A 21,438-nucleotide genomic window follows, 5' to 3' on the forward strand; every position below is an offset into this window, starting at 1 on the left:
AAATTCCTTTCCTATCATGATAGGAGATGGAATGTTTTTTTAACAGGAAGTTATTACCAAATATACATTATTTGGATTGTCCATTAATGAATTATTAATTTTTAATCAACCAGAATATTACCAACGATCAAAGCATAAAATATGAAAAAAATCACCACTGTAGAACAGTTGGTTTCTTGAGGAACCAACTTTAAGGCAATCTCCAACTTTCACTTCCAAAAGTATATTTGTAAATTAAACTGATTCTTTAGAACTCGGGGAACACTTCCCAGAGAAGCAATGGTACAAAGGTTGATTATGTTCTTAGGCCAACCCACAACTCAGCTGTAGAGGCTGAACTCTCTATTATTCTATCCATAACCCCATTTCCCCTCCTCATCCCTGAATGGTAACCAGTTGTTCACATAAGAACATTCACAAATTGAACAATCTTAAAGTTAATGACTATCTGCATCAGGGTGGTTCTCTATAAACATAGAAAATATACCCCACTAAGAAAAGAAAAGGACTCAAATCCAACTAACACTAAACCATATTAAATACAATATGAACTTTCTTTGACAAATCAAAAAGCCCTTTAGAATCCCATAGGTCCTGGGGATTGTTCATCATCAGGAATCAATCATTAGTCTTCCACAGAGAAACTGTAGGAGTTGCGCTAAATTTGTACTGAATCTAATGACAGATCTTGAAAAAGCTTTTTGTTGCTATTGTTGTTCATGGGGTGGTTTTATTTTGAAATCTCTAACATCAGTTATCTTGTATTATAATCACTGCACAAAAGCAGAGCAGAGCTGCATAAACTTTTGGGCAGACTGGTATGGCCGCCTTTTCATAAATTTAATTATGAAAAAGCTTACCCTATCTTGCCCTAAGTGTATTTTACCTAGTCCTTTAAAATCTTCCTCTGTAATATTTTTAGGTATCCTTTAATATTAAAAAAAATAAGGATCAGTAATGTGGAAATAAATAGCAAATGCCTACTTGTAAGCATTCCAGTTTGATAAGTGTCAAATTAGAGGGTATTTTCTATCCTGGTGACATGTGAACCAAAATTTCCTGATATTTTCACTTCGATATTCATGTTGTTTTCTCATTCTAACAATTATTAAACTATTAAAAATCATCAATAAAAATTAGCTTTCAGTTACAAGTGTTAGTAAAATACAACAGCTCTTGCCATCCGTATTGTATTTGACTGGGACAGCTAGACCACATTAGCAAAACATTTTCTTTGTTACAGTAACTTTGAATCAAATGTGTATGGAAACATTAGTTTAGCTTGCACTGATTTTTACATATTCGTCTTTATGAAGTGTTTCTAATTTTATATCCTAAGACTGCTGCAACTGACAAATAGAAATGTAATTTGGTTGAAACTATTTCCTTCGATTGTGTTGCAGCTCTTGGAAAAGTTAACTACAATGACTCTCAAATTCTTCTATGAAAAAAGTGTGAATTTGATTTTCTGCTGCAAAATTACCATATATATATTTGTTTTAAGTACCTAATCTAGGGAACACTTCCTGAGTTATCTTAAGGTGAGAGGTATTTTCTCACATAATGGAATCTGAGTATCATCATCAATTATTAATACAGTCTAATAATTTTATATTACTTTATCCAGCTTAAACTTCATACAAGCTGAGTTGTCAGTCTAAAAAATGTCATTTTTCACTTTCTAACCAGTGAAACATCTCTATTGTATTATACAAAAAGATCTTAAAATCCAACTTCATCATATCCTTCTCCAGTTGACCATAAAATAATTTCATTCCAAGCCACCAATCTCAAAATAAAAGTTTAAAAATTAGTTTCCTGGAGCCGGCCCGGTGGCACAAGCAGTTAAGTGCGCGTGCTCCGCTGCGGTGGCCGGGGGTTCACCGGTTCGGATCCCAGGCACGCACCAACACACCGCTTGTCAAGCCAGGCTCTGGCGGCGTCCCATATAAAGTGGAGGAAGATGGGCATGGATGTTAGCCCAGGGCCAGTCTTCTTCAGCAAAAAAAAAAAAAAAAAAAAAAAAAAAAAAAAGAGGAGGATTGGCAGATGTTAGGTCAGGGCCGATCTTCCTCACAAAAAATAAATAAATAAAAAAAAATAAAAATTAGTTTCCTAATTTAAAGCCCTATCAATGTACTTAACTTTGGTTTATATAAGAGTATACTTTCATTCAGTATCTTACTTAGCAAATAGCTGTGATTTCTCTGTTCATTTGCACATTGATAACTATCTTACCTTCAATCATAAATATACAGAAAGCAAGATAACTCACTTCTTTAGTGAAACACATTATGTACAAAAGGGCCCTCCGTAAACATTTATTCTCTTTGGCAAGTATTCCTAGAATCAGTTAGACAAAGTGTGTTAAATAACATCTCAATCATCACTAATTAACATATATTTGAATCAGTTATTTTCTTAATTAAAATTTCTGTTAAAGTAGCCAAAATCACATCACACTGTGGGTTAAGAAACATAAAATGACTCACAAATAAATGAACAAAAGGGAGATATTCTGCAAAAGTACCATTACACATAAATTGGCAGGGAGGAATGATTTGTATTTGGCAGGGAGGAATGATCTGTATTTGAGATCTTCTTAAGAATCTACCTTGGTAGCTGTGAAGATAAGAAAAAATACATATATTGGTCTCTGCCCCTGGTTCCTGGCACAGAGCTCCTAAAATCCTTGTAATTTCCTAAGTGATAAGAACAGGAGGAGCATCTTTTGTTCTAATATTTAGTCCATGACCCCGATTCCTGACATGGAGCTCGTAAACCCCTTGGAATTTCCTGGGTGACAGCAGTGTCTTTTGTTCTACTGAGGTAACTCTTGGTGGGCCCCTGGATGGGGGGTGGTCACCCCAGACCAAGCTATGATTAGAAGCTTGGAATTTTCAGCCCCACCCCCTATTCTCCAGAGAGGGGAGAGAGGCTGGAAATGGAGTTAATGATCAATAAGCCTACATGATGAAGCCCCCATAAAAAGCACAAAAATATGGGGTTCAAGGAGATTCCAGGTTCATAAACACATCCATGTATGAGAGGGTGACGTACCCCAACTCCACGGGGACAGAAGCTCCTGTACTTGAGACGCTCTAAGACCTCGCCCTATGTATCTCTTCATCTGGCTGTTCATCTATATCCTTTATCAAATCCTCTAATAAACATAAGTGTTTCCCTCAATTCTGTTAGCTGTTCTAGGAAATAACAGAATCCAAGAGGAAAGAGGTCTTGGGAACCTCTGATTTGTAGCCAAGTCAGACAGAAGTAATGGATAACCTCAGGAGCTACTACTCGCAACTGGCATCTGAAGTGGGGGGCACTCTTATGGGAATGAGCCCTTAACCTGTGTGACATTATCTCCAGGTAGATAGTGTCAGAGTTGAGTTAAATTGTAGGACACCCAGCTGGTGTCGAAGAATTGCTTAGTGTGGAAACTGAAAACCCACACATCTGGTGTCAGAAGTTTCATGAGTGTGGTAGCAGTGTGTAAAGGAGAAACACAGGAGGGGGACTGGGTTTTCCCAAAACAGTAACAATACAATAAATTCGAAAGCAATACTAATAACCAATACTCACTAACAATTCCAACAAAGAGATATTTACAGGCCAAAAATGGCCATAATAACAGATTCTGTACAGCATTTGAAAGGTAGCGTTGTAAGTGGTGAGGTAGTACAGTTTAGCAAAGTAGTTTTAAAACTTTTTCTGGGGACTAGCCTGGTGGCACAAGCGGTTAAGTGCGCACGCTCCATTTCAGCAGCCCTGGGTTCGCAGCTTCAGATCTCAGGTGCGCACCAACGCACCGCTTGTCCAGCCATGCGGTGGTGGCGTCCCATATAAAGTAGAGGAAGATGGGCACGAATGTTAGCCCAGGGCCAGTCTTCCTCAGCAAAAAGAGGAGGATTGGCAATGGATGTTAGCTCAGGGCTGACCTTCCTCACAAAAAAAAAAAAAAAAACCTTATTCTAGCCATGAATCCCTTTTTTTCCTACCCTGTTTCTCCTGTTTCACTAATTTCCCTGTTATTTTTAAGAGCTAGATTGGGACGCAGGATCCGCTCTTCATTAGTGAGGATATGAATCCTGGTTCTTCTATGTATTAGCTTGGGAAATCACTGAACTTCAATTTTCTTATATGTAAAATGGAGATAATATCTAAATCACAAAGTCACTGTGAATATTCAATGTATGTAAATATTCCTTAGCTTAGTACTTGCTTAATAAGTGTCAAAGGCAAACAAAATAACAACATAAATGCTTTCTGATTACTGTGGAAGAGCAGAAAATAGGACAAAGATTTAAGTAGAAAAAACAAGTAACTTCTCTAATGTAGGAAAACAGATTAAAGGTATTATGGGGGTATTTAAAATCACCACCATCATCTCTAGCACTTTCCATTTATATAAACATCATGATCCTCATCTCTACTATATGCTAGACACCATGCTTGGCACTTTACAACACCTTATCATTTCATTTTTACAATTCATCAAGATATTTACTAACATTTTCCAACAAGGAAATAAAATCCTGAACAGACTGTGAATTAATTAGAGAGAGAGCCTTGTCTGTTTTATCCATGATCACCTAGCAGATGGCCTGGTGGATAGTAGGCACTCAAAAATACGTACAGATGGATGGGTGGATGATGAAGGGAAACTCCAAAAAATTACTTGCTGAGGTCACAGAGTAAATAGTGATTCTGGATTTAAACCTGAGTCTGGCTGACTCCAGAGCCCATGCTTTCACTTAGTACCTCTGAATCTTACACAGTCCTCATCAAATAAACGGATTAACGGAAATGACTAAATAAAAAGAGAGCATTATATAAAGCTGGAATTCAATGAATCTTACAGACAGAGTCTAAAGTAGTCTCAAAGGCAGAAATAGAATACTAAAAAAATTGGCAACTGGTATTGAGTAGAACTGAAGAAAGACCTAATGGCTAAAAGGTGACCTTGGTCCGATGAAGCATAAGAGGCCTAGCAAAGATCCTCCTAGGTAAATAGTGCAGAATGTGATTCTGGTCTGAGATATACAAAAAGTCTAAAGGAAAACAGAAACAAAGGGTTAAGGTAATCGATTTGACAACGTAGCTGATTTACAGACCCAGCATGGAGTTGGGAGGAAGAAAGTCCAGCTGCAACTACAGAGGTGAGAGAAGACCACGACCTAGTCTAAGACCCTCAATGTATTAAGAGAAGTGAAAAGAAAACTACAAAGGGGAAAGCGTTCAAATTAGAAGTGGGCCAAATTTGTAAACTAAGAAATAACACATTAACCATTTCTAAATGGCTGTTTACTCCTATTTGGGTGGCTAACCACATACAAAGAACCGTAGGAGCCAGAAAGTGTAACATACAGTCATGCGCCATATAATGATGTTTCAGTCAACCGACTGGTGGTCCCATAAGATTAGTACCATATAGCCTAGCTGTGTAGTAGGCTATACCATCTAGGTTTGTGTAAGTACACTCTGATGTTCAAACAACGACAACATCACCTAACGACGCATTTCTCAGAACGTGTCCCTGTTGTTAAGTAACGCATGACTGTACATAAAAGCAAGTAATACAAAGGCATTAAACTCATGGACTTTGCAATGAGCCATTAAAACCACAGAATCTTTTCTGTGAAATAATAAAGAACTAAACAAAGGGGGACAGCTCAGGGAGAAAACTTTATAAGGAATCATGAGGGTTTATGGAGAAGTTGAACAACAGTCTATACCCAGTTTTATAAATTAGTGATCAAGATTCCTAAACTACTTTCTTGATTCTTCATATACATTTTACTTACATCTCTAGTCTAAGCAATCATTTGATAAAATTTTAGACACATATGCCAAACCCACTTAAGTAAGTCTCTATTTTTAGTCTCTTTAGAGAGATTAAAGTCTCCTCAGTAATAAGTGGATAGCTCTGGTCCTTTAAATCAAAACAAACAATAAGTCAGCAAATTTTTAAAACATCTTACCACTGTCAAAAGGCATCCAACACAATAAACCATTCCCAAAAAAGCCTAAAAGGAGACAAAGCTGAAAGATACTGCTACCTACTGATTGCTTATATTTTGAAACACTTACCTAAGCAGTTTATGACCATTTGTTGTGGCAACTTCAGCAAGGCTTGTTAGGATCTTTAGGTACTGGCTTTCACTTTGCTGAGACAAATGTTCCAGAACTTGACGTAACTAAATACATTACAAATAAAAAAATGTGACTATATAATAATCCATTAACCTTTATCAAGAAATTAAGTACCACTAGTTTAATAAGTATCCCAAAGCCAATCAGCTGAAATTAAGTCCTTTACAGTTATTTTGCCTTACATAAATTCAAAAGCTAATATACAGATAAGATGACATAAAATCTTTATTCAAAATCACCCAGTAAAAAAGCAATGAGAAATATAAATAGAACAGAAATCACCAAGTTTATTTATGGAAGTTTAATTCCAAACTTCTAAAATTTAGGAGAATTTTAAACACTGCAATTTTTCAAAGAGTAGATCTATTATAAATACAGAGCTCAGTAAACTAGTGATTACCAATCATAACATGAGATTCCACCTTAGATTCTTTTCCTCTACCTATGGGGAATATTCTAATTATCTTAAGGAGTGACCAAAGACCTAGAGGACAGAAGATTCATAGGGCCAAATATTAGCACAAAAATTAGTAATTATTATATAATTCATACTTATCCTATAATGCAGATAAACAAATTCGAATTAAAATATCTGTAATAATAAAATTAATAAGCACACCTCTAAAATGCGATATACACTAAGCATGAACAAAGCTTGCTCATTTACAAGCTACTAGCACAATTACATTACCATGTTTTCTCGGAGATCTTCATTCTGTGTCATTTGAATAATTGTCTGGAAAAGCCTAGGGTGATACTGAATTAATACTTCACACGTCTCTCCATATCCACCCTAAAAATAAGATTTAAAATTACCTAAGTTTAAAAACAAAGATCCTAAAGGAATACTTGTTTCCTCCACAAGTCTGACACCAAATGTGAGGGTTTTCCACACGAAGCAATTCTCCAGTTCTCTGTGGACACCAACTGGATGTCCTATCATTTAATTCAATTCTGATGCTAACTACCCGGAGTTAGCGCAGACCCCACAGGTCAGGGGCTCAGTCCTACAAGAGTGCCCCCACATCAGAAGCCAATCACAAGTCCAGGCCACCCATACTTCTGACTAACCAGCTATAAGTCAGGAGTTCCCACGACCCCCTCCTCGAGTTTGATAATTTGCTAGAATAGCTCACAGAAATAAGCAAAACACTTTACTTACTATTAGCTGTTTATTATAAAGGATACAACTCAGGAACAGCCACATGGAAGGTGTGTTACCTTACATGGAAGGCACATGGTACACAGAGGGGGCACAGAGCTTTCGTGTCTTCTCTGGGCATGCCACCCTCCCAGTATTTCCATGTGTTCACCAACCCAGAAGCTCTCTGAGAATCCCACTGTTTAGAGTTTTTATGGAAGTTCTATTACATAGGCATAGATTGATTAACTTATTGGTCACTGGTGACTGAACATCTCCAGCCCTTCTCTCCTCCCTGGAAGTTGGGAAGGAAGCTGCCCCCTAATCACATGGTTGGCTCCCCTGGCCACCAGCCCCCATCCTGAAGCTACCTAGGGGCTTTTAGCCAGTTGTCATCTCAATAATATACAAAAAGACATTCTTATCACTCTGGAGATTCCAAGGGTCTTAGAAGCTCTTATGTTAGGAACTGGGATGAAGACCAACATATATTTCTTATAACATCATAGTTCCTTTCAAAGACCATATTCTTCACAGAATAAAAATCTTTGCAATCACCCTCTCATTTGAGAAAGAAATGATTTTACCACTCTCAGTTTCTAGTATAAAGTAAGGTATTAAGAATATACATTAACAGGAGCCAGGCTGGTGGCCTAATGGTTAAGTTCAGTGCACTCTGCTTCAGCAGTCCAGGTTCGGTTCCCGGGTGTAGAACTACACCACTTGTCAGCCATGCTGTGGCGGCAATCCACAAACAAAATAGAGGAAAACTGGCACAGAAGTCAGCTCAGGGCCAATCTTCCTCAGCAAAAAAAAAAAAAAAAAAAAAGAATACACATTAACAACGTACCTGTACACATAAATCCAGAGGCGTTACTCCATTTTTATCTGACAGATATTTGGCTCCTCGTAATAGAAGAATCTGTGCTGTGTCTCTCTGACCATGACTGTACAGAAACAGAACCAAGTTAAAAATATAATATTTTTAATTTAAAGTCCTTCTCTATGAATTATGAACAGTTAATATGAATCAACAGAGGATTAACAATTTTAAAAAACAGAGGAAAATCTTAACTATATCCTCAACAATCAGGAAAACTTTTCCTAGTGTTAAACCATACTTTCACTATGTAGATAAGAAACTGACCTATTAAATCTTAGAATTCAACTTGGGACACATTACCTAAAATAAATCATAACATTTTGGGATAAGTAGCTGCTACTCAGGTTTATGCTTTATTTTTTTCTCCCAATCACTTCCTTCTCAACTCTAGCCTGACCTTCTTCCTACTATACACATTCAAGTCTCTAGACTTCCTAGTCCAAAAGTTCCTCAATACTCAAAACAAGAGTACATTTTATGGCACTTTAATACTTAGTAAAAAAATAAAAAGGAAGGAAGGAAAGAGAAAAGACAAATATCAAAATAAGAGAATAGGGGGAGGGGAGGGATTAATTAGCCAAAAATACTACCTAGCTTCCAACCGTCATTTCATCAACCCAGTCAGTTTGGCTTCTGCTGACAGCTAGGTATTCAGTCTGACCTAGAACGAACAACTCTCTTAACCAGATGCCCCACTCTCTCTAATTGCTCTCTTCCTAGTAGGAATAAAATTAGTAACTACCACTCTTTCAGGTAGGAGGAAGCTACTTAGGGGGCAGCAACCACTAGACTCTAGGTCTCGGTATTCAACAAGCTAATTTAATTCTAGATACAGGCAATAAAAAATAAATTTACAATCCAAGGACATTAAAGTTGACGGCTAATTTTACCAAATGCCCAATGAAGTCATACAGTTTGAAACAGTATCTGATCAAAAAACTTTATTTTGTAAATAAGAAAAGCTGCTAACTCAAGCACAGGTGAAACTAGAACTCAGATCTCTAGTCTTCTGGACCAGTACTCTTTCCACAATACCATTATTTAAAAAGGTATGTCATTTCACAAAGAAAAAGACCATGCAGATTTCTCAGAAACTTAAAAAAAAAAACCAACCTACTCATTCTTTTCCATAAAATGACACTGCAAAAGTATAATTTATAACCAATTAGAATTAAACAATTAAAAATAGGATACTACTATGAATCTAGTGGCAGATATTCTAGGTACATCGCTCTCTTGATACTTTATTGTAATACTGATTACCTTCCTTAATACAAATATCAACAGACCAAAACTAACTTATGAATAATATCTAATTTACTCCAGAAAAAGCAAAAAATCGAGAAACCAAGTAAATCAGCAATCCCTCCAAAATCAACAGCAGCTGGTTTTACTAGTGTACATTAGGAAAAGTCTTCATCAAGCATCATCTGTCACTAAGCTGGGAGCGCTGGTCAACGTATTACATATTTACAGCTAATAGTAAAAACTTCACAATTAACACTGCTCTATTCTTTATTATCCCTAAAAATAAAGGTTAAGTAAAAAGAAACTAACTTGAGCTTAATTTATTTAGGGAAAGAGTGATGTCCTTGCTAGTACCTAAGGTTCTGAGACACCCAGATTTACAAAGCTATTCTGTTCAATTTCAATGACATTTCTTTTACAGTTATTTAATATCATGTGTCCAATCTTTCCAATTAAACTGTAAACTTCTTGACAATACACTTGTTCCATAGCACCAAGCATGGTAGTTGTCTTACAGCATGTACTCAACACATTTGTTGAGTTATATTATAGGTTTTACCTTTAGATACCATTCATTTGACTAATAAGCACTAAATAAGGTACTGCAATACAGAACAAAAAGAGACCTGAATCATAATTTATTTAGAGTCCACTAGATGACAAGCATAATGCTCAGTTCTTTGTACAAAGTCTGACTTAATCCTGACATTGCTATAAAATAAGTATTCATTCCATTTTTCAGTTGAGAAAACCGTAACTCAAGAGTGTAATGGAGTTGCTCAAGAACAAGAGTACATGGCAGAACAGACTTTGAATCTAGATCAGTCTGATTCTAAAATCCTTCATCTGTATCATACTGCTCCAACAAGATGAATAAACATAGAGCTTGCCCTCAAAGAGTAAACAACTTAGTATTCAAGAGAGTATGGTATAAGGTGCAAGGGGATGTATGCTATGAGAACAATACCATGGGATCACACAGTATGAACAGACAAGATCACCACATGCAAATGGGACATTGTTCAATATATGTGGTTTAGGGCCGGCCCCATGGCTTAGCAGTTAAGTGCTTGTGATCCACTACTGGCGGCCCAGGTTTGGATCCCGGGCACCCACCAACGCACCGCTTCTCCGGCCATGCTGAGGCCGTGTCCCACATACAGCAACTGGAAGCATGTGCAACTATGACATACAACTATCCACTGGGGCTTCGAGGAAAAAAAAAAAAAGGAGGAGGATTGGCAATAGATGTTAGCTCAGAGCCAGTCTTCCTCAGCAAAATGAGGAGGATTAGCACGGATGTTAGCTCAGGGCTGATCTTCCTCACAAAAAAAAATATATATGTGTGGTTTAAAAGAGTCTCAAAATAATTAATTTTGTACCATACATAGCAAAAAGGACAATTAGTGTGAAAAAAATGAAATACTACTATGAGATTTTTTAGAAAGCTGGACAAATTTCTAAAAAACTACATTAAAATCTCATCTATGATCAGGTGATATTTCATTTCAAAAATAAATTAAAAGCAAGAAACAATAGCTAGTAATATACAAAATCCACAGAACCTGATTAGGTTATGTGCCACATCACCTGATTATGATCAAGTGCCTCATCTGTAATATTGTAAGAGATTAGGACTATCCTCTAACAGACTGCTCAGTGTTGCATAAAAGATTTTTCAGCTCAAATTACTGCAAAAATTTGCTCAATGAATAATTATTCTTTACAAGTCAACTTATTTTTTTATATTGATTAATACTCTCCTCCAGGAAATGCCAATGTATTTCCTGGAAACTAAGAAGCTGGCAAAGATTTAACTAATAAGAAACCTGTGGTGCTTCTAAAGCACTGAGAACTGATTTCTCAAGGACCTGTCTCCTAACTTGAGGCTCTTTCAGTGATATGATTTGAAAACTTGACTAAAATGCATAGAATAAATATATTGCAATATTTTTTGGAACTGTTTACGAAACAAAGAGACCATATTTTCTAATGGTCCTTTCCTTTTCTAAAAGTTTACAATTCTGAGTCTATGGGCTGTTTTTTTTTTTAAAGGAATGGTGTGATTTTTTTTTTTTTGAGGAAGAGTGGCCCTGAGCTAACATCTGTTGCCAATCTTCCTCTTTTTCTTTTTTCTCCCCAAAGCCCCAGGACATAGTTGTATATCCTAGTTGTAGGTCCTTCTAGTTCTTCTACGTGGGATGCTGCCTCAGCATGGCTTGATGAGTGGTGAGTAGGTCTGCACTCAGCAACCAAACCAGCAAACCCCAGGGCCACCAAAGCCGAACACGCAAACTTAACTGTTACGCCACCAGGCTGGCCCCTCTATGAGCTGTTTTATGTGGCTACTTTGATTTTGAGTTCACTAATTTAAAGCACTTGCTTGACAGTGGCTATAAACCCATGTTCAGAATCTTACCCCTTTCTCACTCTATTACAGATCTCTAAAATACCATACATCCCACTAATTTCCTGTATCTATATAACCCCAGCTAAACCGTGCTTCTCCTAATAGAATAAAAGTTATCTGCAGATACAGAAAATAGTTGAAAATCATTATACAGCCAAACCTTTATTTGAAGAATCCAGTTAAGGGAAAGGGAAGCATTATGCCTGAATATAAAACCAATGTAGAGGCGGCCCCGTGGCTTAGCGGTTGGGTGCGCGCGCTCCGCTGCTGGCGGCCCGGGGTTCAGATCCCGGGCGCGCACTGACGCGCCGCTTCTCCGGCCATGCTGAGGCCGTGTCCCACATGCAGCAACTGGAAGGATGTGCAGCTATGACATACAACTATCTACTGGGGCTTTGGGGGGAAAATAAATAAATAAATAAAAATTATAAAAAAATAAACAAATAAAAAATAAAACCAATGTAATAATTTAAGGACTTGAAGCATTTGTAGATACCACCAGAAGTCCTGAAAACAAAGGTGCCTAAAGATGGGGGGAATCAGTGTGTGCCTAGAGTACACAGGAAAGAAAGCTAATGAATTATAACGTCTTGTGCAAAATACTTAGAGAAGAAAAGTGGCTTGGAAATAGTTCCTGTCATAATTTTAGGTCAAAATCAGTCTGAAAATGACTCACTCATAGAAGCACTACATTATTAAATAGTGTTCAGAATTAGAACAGAAGTAATATAAAGGAAAAAAGAAAAGGTCTATATGGTGGGAGAAGAATCATATTTCTTAGAAAGAAAATGCTATATAGCAATGAAACTGAATGAGGACAATACAACTTTGTGCTCACTGGGGAGTGGAAAAATGTGCTAGAGCTTAGTGAGCACTTACCAAACATAAGTGCAAAATACTCTGCAGGATGCTTTACATAAGACATCTCATTTAATTCTCATTAGAGTCCCACAAGGTGGATGTCAGCATCTCGATTTCACAAAGAAACAAAGCTTCAGAAGTCAAGAAACTTGATTGAAGTTGCATAGCTTTACCGCTGGGATTTGAACTCTGCCTCCAAAACCTAGGCTCTTTCTTCTATGTATCTCAAGACCTTTTGATTTTAATTCAAAATTTTAAAAAGAAAGTTTCGTAAGTTGATCCTTGAATAAGGCATATGATGATATATCTAGTCATACCTCTCAATCAATAAAAACTTACATTAAGTTTAGTTTTTATCTTAGAGCCGTATAATTTGTTTGCAGGGTCAACTTGTTCTATTTCCCACACTCCTTTCCCTTTTGTTTATCAGAGACAATACATTGGGAATAATTTATATTTTTAATGTATATCTATATCTAGATATCACGGGTACCATTAAAAGTCTACCCTACAAATGAACCATGTTCCATATCTATCATCCTGCTACAATGATGAATTTACTTTCTAATTTCAATTTTAATCAGATTTGCTTAACCATCTTTGTTCAAACAGATCTGATGTTTACTAGATTAAAACCTAATGAGGAAAATATAGGAACAGAAAATACTTCTAAAAAATTCTTTTAACATATCCCTATGCTCAGACTAACTATACGAATACCCCCGCTCTGTACAACACTAATATACCTATATTTTGCTATTATACATGGCATTGCTTTATATAAGATATTTTTCAAACATGTAATTGTAGTGATTCATTCATTCAAAAACATTTACTAAGCATCTAACTGCAAAGCACTGTACTACACACTGAATATAAAGTGGTGAACAAAACAAACAAAATTCTTGATTTCACTGAGCTTTCTAGTAGAGGAGACACACTCTAGACAAGTAAATACATAATTACAAAATACGAAGTGTTATGAAGGAAACAATCATGATGCTGTGACAGAAAATCTGAGGAGAGGCCTACTTAGATTGGTTGGGGATTGTGCAGTAACATGAAGGAGTCAAGCCACATAAAAAGCCTACAGAAGAGCATTTCAGGCAAAACAAATAGCACATGGGGCACTCAAAGAGGACGAACGTGGCTGAAGTACAGTGAGCTAAGCAGAGGTCAGACCATGCAGGTCTCACAGGCGGAGGTAGAGTCTGGATTTTATTTGAAATGCAACAAAGAGGCACTGAAAAGTTTTATATACAGGGCTTAAACACAAAGTGACAAGAGCCGATTTGGTTTTTGTGTGTGTGTGTGTGAGGAAGATCAGCCCTGTGCTAACATCTGCCAATCCTCCTCTTTTTTTTTTTTGCTGAGGAAGACTGGCCCTGGGCTAATATCTGTGCCCATCTTCCTCCACTTTACATGGGACGCCGCCACAGCATGGCCCACCAAGCGGTGGTCGGTGCGCACCTGGGATCCCAGCCAGCGAACCCCAGGCTGCCGCAGCAGACCGCATGCACTTAACCGCTTGCGCCACCGGGCCAGCCCCCCGACTCGTTTTTTTAAAGGCTACTTTGGCTGCCAAGGAAAGAACAGATGGGAGAGAAACAACAGAGGAATCTGGAGGACTGGTGTAGAGACTACTGCAGTACTCTAGACAGGAAGAAGTAACAACTTTAACAAGGTGGTTTCAGTGAGGGGGAGAGAAGACATTCAGAATATATCCTGAGGGTGGAATTTATAGAACTTACTAATAAATTCCAAGTTGAGGGTCAGAGAGAGAGAGAGAAATAAAAAATAATGATCCAGCTTCTGGTTTAAACAACTGGAAAGATGAGGGTTCCAATAAATGAGATGAGAAAACTGGACGAAAGGTCTGAAAAGGAAAAGCAGAAGCTATATTTTGGACATGTTAACATCTGAGATTCTGTGAGACTTGCAGCTGTTGATGTAAACCAGGCAGGTGGACATTCAAATCTGAAGCCTCAAGGAAAGGCCTGATCTAGAGATAACTCCTCAAGATAGGATATGATTTCATGGAATCAAACAATGATATTATTCATAAATTCAGGACACTACAGAAGGAACCGGTTTGCTAGCCAAGCAACCAAATCATAAGTACAATGTAAGAAAATGGCTGGATTCAGATAAGATCTAGAAGCCCAGAGATCCAAAAGTCCCTGTATTCTAATTCAAGGTTGTTCAATGATGACAAATCAGTCTGATCAAAGTAACATCAAAGACCCCAAGGAAGAGCTAATCAAGAAGAAAAGCAGGTCTTTCAGTCTAAAACAAACCTCCAGTAAAATGATATAAAACAGGAGCTTTCTGGAGCTCTATATCTGAATTTAAGAGCTTAAATAAATATTACAATTCATATAATCTAAGCCAAAGAAAAAATCACTAGTATACTGTGAACTGCTCCTAATTGCAAACTACATTTACATAACATATTGTGTGTGTGTGTGTGTGTGTGTGCGTGTGTGTGTGTGTGTGTGGAGGGTATACGTGTATAATTACTATATTGTTAGCTCCTGAAGGACTGGGGTTTACTATTTACTGTATCACTAATGCCTTTAATAATGCACAGCACACAGTGAGTGCTAACAAAACGTCTGCTTATTACATGAATGAACCAATGAATAAAATGTATGCTTCAAGAAAATTAAACAAGAGAGAAGTGCAAAAATAACAATGCATTAACTTAATACCTAACAACAATTCAAGAACTTTCTTAAAAGTTACAAATCCAGAGAAAGCAAAGACATGGCTGTGGACCAAGACATACTTTAATAACATATCCCACTGGAACTGACCTGGTACTTAACAAAGAAAACCATGGAAATTACTGGATTATTGATATGTCTTTTTTTTTTTTTACTTATTAAGTAATTAGTCTAAAATTTAAATAATCAAGCAAATCAAAAGCTTCCATCTATAACACATAAAAACACTGGCAGGGGCCAGCCCACTGGCGTAGTGGTTAAGTTTGTGCACTCTGCTTCGTGGACCCAGGGTTCGTGAGTTCAGATCCCTGGCGCGGACCTACACATCGCTTGTCAAGCCATGCTGTGGTGGCGTCCCACATACAAAATAGAGGAAGACTGGCACAGATGTTAGCTCAGGGCCAATATTCCTCACCAAAAAAAATAAAACAAAACAACAATGGCAAGAGAAAATAGTTTTCCTCCTACAATTAAGTAACAGAACCATAAAGGTATACTTCACCTTAAAAGGGAGCATAGTACTTGTGGGAAAATAAGAAAGCTTTACAAAATATATAGAAATGTTTGTGTTTGGAAATATAGTAGATATACAACATTCTTTAATGAGAGCATCTGGAAATATAAAATATCATACCTGCAAGCAAAGTACAGTGGAGTGGCTCCTGATACATTTGGCCTGTTAATATCAGCACCACTGTCTAGCAAGCACTGCACTGTCTGGGGGGAGGAAAGAAACAATTAAAAGTAAAGTCAGAGAAGTCAAAAACAAAGACACAATTAGCACAATTTTAATCCATATAAGGAAGGTTCTTGCCACAACTTGAAGCTTTAAAGAAGAATGAGTAGGAACATGACAATTACGACGGCTGAACAAATTCAGTTTTTTGGTAAGCTCCCTGACCCTCTCAGGCACTACACAATACATGTGGAATTATCAATGTAACATAACATTAACGTTATCAACAGGGTTAACCTGGGCGGGCTCTAGAATATCACCGACACATGCAGCTACCAAGGATTTAAAACACGACTGGTACAAATGAGGAACTTAAATTAAGTTTAAATAGTCACACATGGCTAGTAAATTGGACTGTGCTGCTCTAGGTATTTGAATGTAAAAACCAAAATTTTTGCCTCTAAAAACAAAAAACAGGTACCAAAGCTCTAACTTTCTCAAAATCAGACAGCATAATTATTAAAGTACAAAATGTTAAAAAGCTAAAAAGTCATTTTGCTGTTAACAGTAGCGAATCCTGACTCAGTTTCTCTGATAGTCATTCATATATTCTGTCCCCTAAGCTCTACTTCTGCAATCATCTGACTCATACTAAGGGACAGTGAGGTAATATAAGATCTTAAAAATACACATCTGATGGTTAGGGATAGGGTAAGGCTCTCCTGAAAATCTTACAAGAGTCTTTTCTGGTTTTATTCCTATGATCCTCATTTGAGTTTCTCCTGCAAAAAGGAAGAAAACGTGTAAAAACTTAAAAGTTTCTGGAATTAGACTGTTTAATATTACTGGATTGAACACACGTGTTCATCTTTATTGCTGCTCTAAAACCTAGTCCAATGTCAATAAAACAAGACAATAAATCCACAAGGAAGAACAGCAAAGAACATAACAGCAACTAGATATGTCCGTAAGTTTTGGGAAAATAGCAAGCCAATGGAGGAATAGTAACTGACTCAGAAAATCAAAGAAAGTTGAAGTCTAAGCGCCTGCAAACAACAAACCAGCAAATTCTCGTTACAGCACACACACCCACACAAAACACAGCAATTGGAAGTAGCGGGTACCTCGGAAGATAGGAATAGATACGTGAGCTAAAAACAGGGGTAGTAGTTGAAAGCCTATAAAAACAGCTGGACCCTCCCTCCCAATCCCACAGCTAGCCACTATCCCTCCTTATACTATCTCAGAGGTAGGGAGGTTTATTCTCTGGACAAAGTGAATAGGGAGGCTCTGGACTGGCAGACAAGAAATACAGGTAAGAACAGGGATGAGGAGCCACGCTGAAAACAACTAATTAAGTGAAAACCAGTCCCTATATTCCACTAGGCCCCCAGAAGTCCAGTAGTCAGGCTTATAACCCGAAGCAGGAGACTGAAAGTTTCCTCTCTGGAGACTGGCACCAGGGAAGAGTCCCACAGATAATGGCATTACAGAGTAGCCACTGAAATAGCCCAGTTGTCTCCTAGGGGACATTCAGCAATGCTGGGAGATTTTTTTGATTTTCATGACTAGGGTACGAAGGATGCAATTGGCAACTAGTGAGTAGAAGCCAGGGATATGTCTAAACATTCTAAAATCTACAGACAGCCCCCAAAACAAAGAATTTTCCCACCCAAAATATCAATAGTGCTGAGATTGAGAAACCTTGGTATACTGTGAGGCCAGTCAACAAACCCAGCCCAGGTACCCAATGCTTCCAGCCAACATTTTAGTCCCTCACCACTATATACAAATGGACAGACAATATTTAAGAGATAACTGAAGCAAGCCTCTAACCTGAAAAACAAAAATTAAAACAGAAAAGGAAGTCAGAAAAATAAAGATAATAAAGGGAACCAAAGAAAACAACAACAAAAATTAGAAAAGTAACTAATACTCTCAGAAAGAAAATAAATATTATATCCATGGGACAAGAACACAATGCTGGGGGGAAAATATTCAGAGAATAAGAAATTGAAAATATGATGGAAGAAATAAAAATTTAATAGAAGTTTGGAAAGACAATGTTGAAAAACTCTACAAGAAAAAAAGTAAAACAAAAAGATAAGAAAATAAGAAAAATGAGAAATTAGTACCATAGCTCAATCCAGGGAAACATATCATAGAAAATAAGAATAAAGAAAATGAAGAAAATGGGAAACCAAAGGGAAGTAATCAAGAAATAATACCAAAAAGTTTCCCAGAACTGAAGGACATGAGTTGCCAGATTGAAAAGGCTTACCAAGCGTCCAGTCTAATAAATTAAAAGAGCTTCAACAAGGCATATCAAAGTGAAATTTCATAACACTGGGGATATAAGATTCCAGAGATAAACAATAATCAGATTGGCACTAAACTTCTTAACAGCAACACTGGAATATAAACGATGAAATGCCTTCAAAATTGTAAGGTAAATGACTTCCATGTAGAATTCTACAGCCAGCCTCATTATCATTCAAATACATAGCTTTAAATAAAAAACATGCTTAGCTATGTAAAATTTCAAAAAAAAATTACCTCCAACGCACCTTTTCTCAAGAAGCTACTGAAGGATATCCTCCTCCAAGACAATAGAATACACCAAAATAGAAGATGCGGGATCCAGAATATTGGAGATCAAAAACAGGAGAGACTAAGAAATTCTCAGGTTTAGAGGAAAAAAAAATGGAACTGACATTATCTAATGAATTTGTCTTTATAGAATATAATACTGAGAGATATTTTGTAGGAGCATATAGGAGGAATTACTGATTCATAAAAAGAAAACTGGGGAAAGCCAATTATTAACTTTAAGAAAAATAATCACCCTAGATAGAAAATATTATAGTTCATTATTTGACTCAGCAGTAAACAATATTTACCTAACTATATATACAAGTATTACTGTCTAACCAAAGTTCATAATGTAATTAATTTTAGAAATGAGGAGAGAAGGTATGGGAAGAGGATTTAAATGAGTTAAACCCTCATTCACCGTAACAGGAAATGATCTGGTGAAATCTAAAAGTAATAATTAAGAAACAGCAGTAGAGGCATACTATTTGCAAATAGATACCGAAGAAAAGCTGAAAGAAATAAAAACCATTGCCTGGTGATCATGACTTGACAAAGAAGATGGGTAGTTTTTAAGGGACTATCATTTTTGATTACAAACATTTTGATAAAAATATTTTAAAATATAATATTAAGGTATTGCTACTTGAATTTACTTCCATCCCAAGAGGAATTCTAAAATCTATGTAATAGGAGCCGGTCCGGTGGCGCAAGCGGTTAACTGCGCACACTCAGCTACGGCGGCCCAGGGTTCACCGGTTCGGATCCCGGGTGCACACCGACGCACTGCTTGTCTAGGCCATGCTGTGGCGGCGTCCCATATAAAGTAGAGGAAGATGGGCACTGATGTTAGTCCAGGGCCAGTCTTCTTCAGCAAAAAGAGGAGGATTAGCAGATGTTAGCTCAGGGCCGATCTTCCTCACAAAAAAAATAAAAATAAAAATAAAAATAAAGTAAAATCTATGTGATAGAAACATTGTTACATAAAACTTTATTACCAGCCACATAATTCCTTTGAACTGAGGAAAAGTGGTCAAGTATAGCTTTCAAATATAAGAAAAATAAGCATTTAGGTCATTATTTTATACGACAAGGCCTATTTGAGCCTTTTGATCATCCTCTCCCCTTTCTGATTTCTGACCTAGAAGCTGCATCCGTACGGTCCCCAAACAAGAGTAAGATGGAGAGCAGCAACAATGTTCACTCACTGTTACAGAAATTATAGACAATGAGCCATCTCTCAAAAAGCTCAGGAGAGATGAAGGCAAATATATCGAAAATATGTTAACATGCAATTAAAACCTAGCAATCCAGAGAGAAGCTGAAATTAAGTAAATTATTAACAAAACATACTATGCATTCATAGAAAGTATATAATTGTTAAAACTATATAATGAGGGCCAGCCCCGTGGCTTAGTGGTTAAGTGCACGTGCTCCGCTGCTGGCAGCCCAGGTTCGGATCCCGGGCGCGCACCGACACACCGCTTCTCCAGCCGTGCTGAGGCCGCGTCCCACATACAGCAACTAGAAGGATGTACAGCTATGACATACAACTATCTACTGGGGGTTTGGGGAGGGGGGGAGGGAATAAATAAATAAATAAATAATCTTTAAAAAAAAAACTATATAATGATATAATAATGTGAATAATTTTAACATGTGTCTGGACACTGTGCTAATAAGCATTTATCATTTCACTGAATGCATCCTGTGAGGAAGCTGATATTCCCTCCACTTTTACAAGGAAGAACTGAGTCTCAAACTGGTCAAGTAATGTGCACCCAACATACAAACAGGGAAGCAGAGATTAAAATCTAAGCCACCATGTTCATAACCACTATGCTATTGACCAAAAAACGGGAATTCTTATTCTTCTGAATTCAGGTTATTAAATAGTATTATGGCTAATTCAGCATATCTTCATAAGCTACATTAATTTTATAAGATCTATTAATTTCCTATTAAATAACTATTTGAGAGTTAAGCTCAAGTGTCTAGACAGCTATTTGTGTTTAGTTTTAAAATAATGCCATTTCAAAAACCACATACTTTTTACAGTACTTCTGTATTTTTATTTATTCTGTAGAGCTTACAGTATAAAACCAATTAGCCATGAGACTAACATATTCCTCTACTGTTTTCTTCAACAAAGTGGTGAAACAAACTTCAGGCAAATCATAGCAAGAAAGCAGGATTTACAATATGAACTGCCATATGTTCCTATCATATCCCTGTATACAGGAAATATCCTACAAAGACATTAAAAATTCTTTCTGTTCTTAAGAGAGAAAAACAATTGATTAACAAAGTGGAAATAGCTCATTCCAGCATTTTCTTTACCATTCATAAATCTTTCTCCTTTTCTGTTTTAACAAAATTATCCCAATTAAGATCCTCAAAATATGCAACTATTAAAAGAAACATACGTTTTTAAAAAGATTTCAATGGCTTCCCTTATAGATAAAATGTTGCCTGAAGACAAACAGGGAGAAAAACCCATTTCCCTCAGAGTAAGAATAAAAAATATATAAAGGGATTTGAATGTGAAGAATAAAAAACTGCCTTGTAGCACCGAAATGAGTGAAAAGTCATCAATCTTGGTGATTAAAAAAAATGTTTGCAGATTTCTTTGTGTAAAAGCTCTGAAACAGAAGGAGAAAGGATTAAGTAGAATTCAATTATCGATTAAAAGGCATAATAGGAGAAGGAGCAAGAAAGTCACACACAGCCTAAATCACAGTTTCT

At 36.9% G+C, this 21,438-nt stretch overlaps 1 protein-coding gene across 6 annotated transcripts in view; it reads right to left on the bottom strand.

The window, feature by feature from the left end:
• The window catches only part of HACE1 (HECT domain and ankyrin repeat containing E3 ubiquitin protein ligase 1), a 112,879-nt gene that overhangs the window by 54,612 nt on the left and 36,829 nt on the right, over window positions 1-21,438 (bottom strand). For all 6 annotated transcript variants that reach the window (XM_087443931.1, XM_087443932.1, XM_087443930.1 and 3 more), the window contains 4 exons: window positions 16,060-16,142; window positions 8,148-8,244; window positions 6,848-6,949; window positions 6,094-6,200 (listed from right to left, as the gene is read on the bottom strand). In XM_087443931.1, the coding sequence (XP_087300057.1) occupies window positions 6,094-6,200; window positions 6,848-6,949; window positions 8,148-8,244; window positions 16,060-16,142 (389 nt within the window). The remainder of the gene's footprint in view (window positions 1-6,093; window positions 6,201-6,847; window positions 6,950-8,147; window positions 8,245-16,059; window positions 16,143-21,438) is intronic.

The sequence above is a fragment of the Ceratotherium simum genome, chromosome 19 (assembly GCF_057802395.1).
Source record: "Ceratotherium simum simum isolate JZ-2026a chromosome 19, ASM5780239v1, whole genome shotgun sequence".
NCBI classification, from domain to species: Eukaryota; Metazoa; Chordata; class Mammalia; order Perissodactyla; family Rhinocerotidae; genus Ceratotherium; species Ceratotherium simum.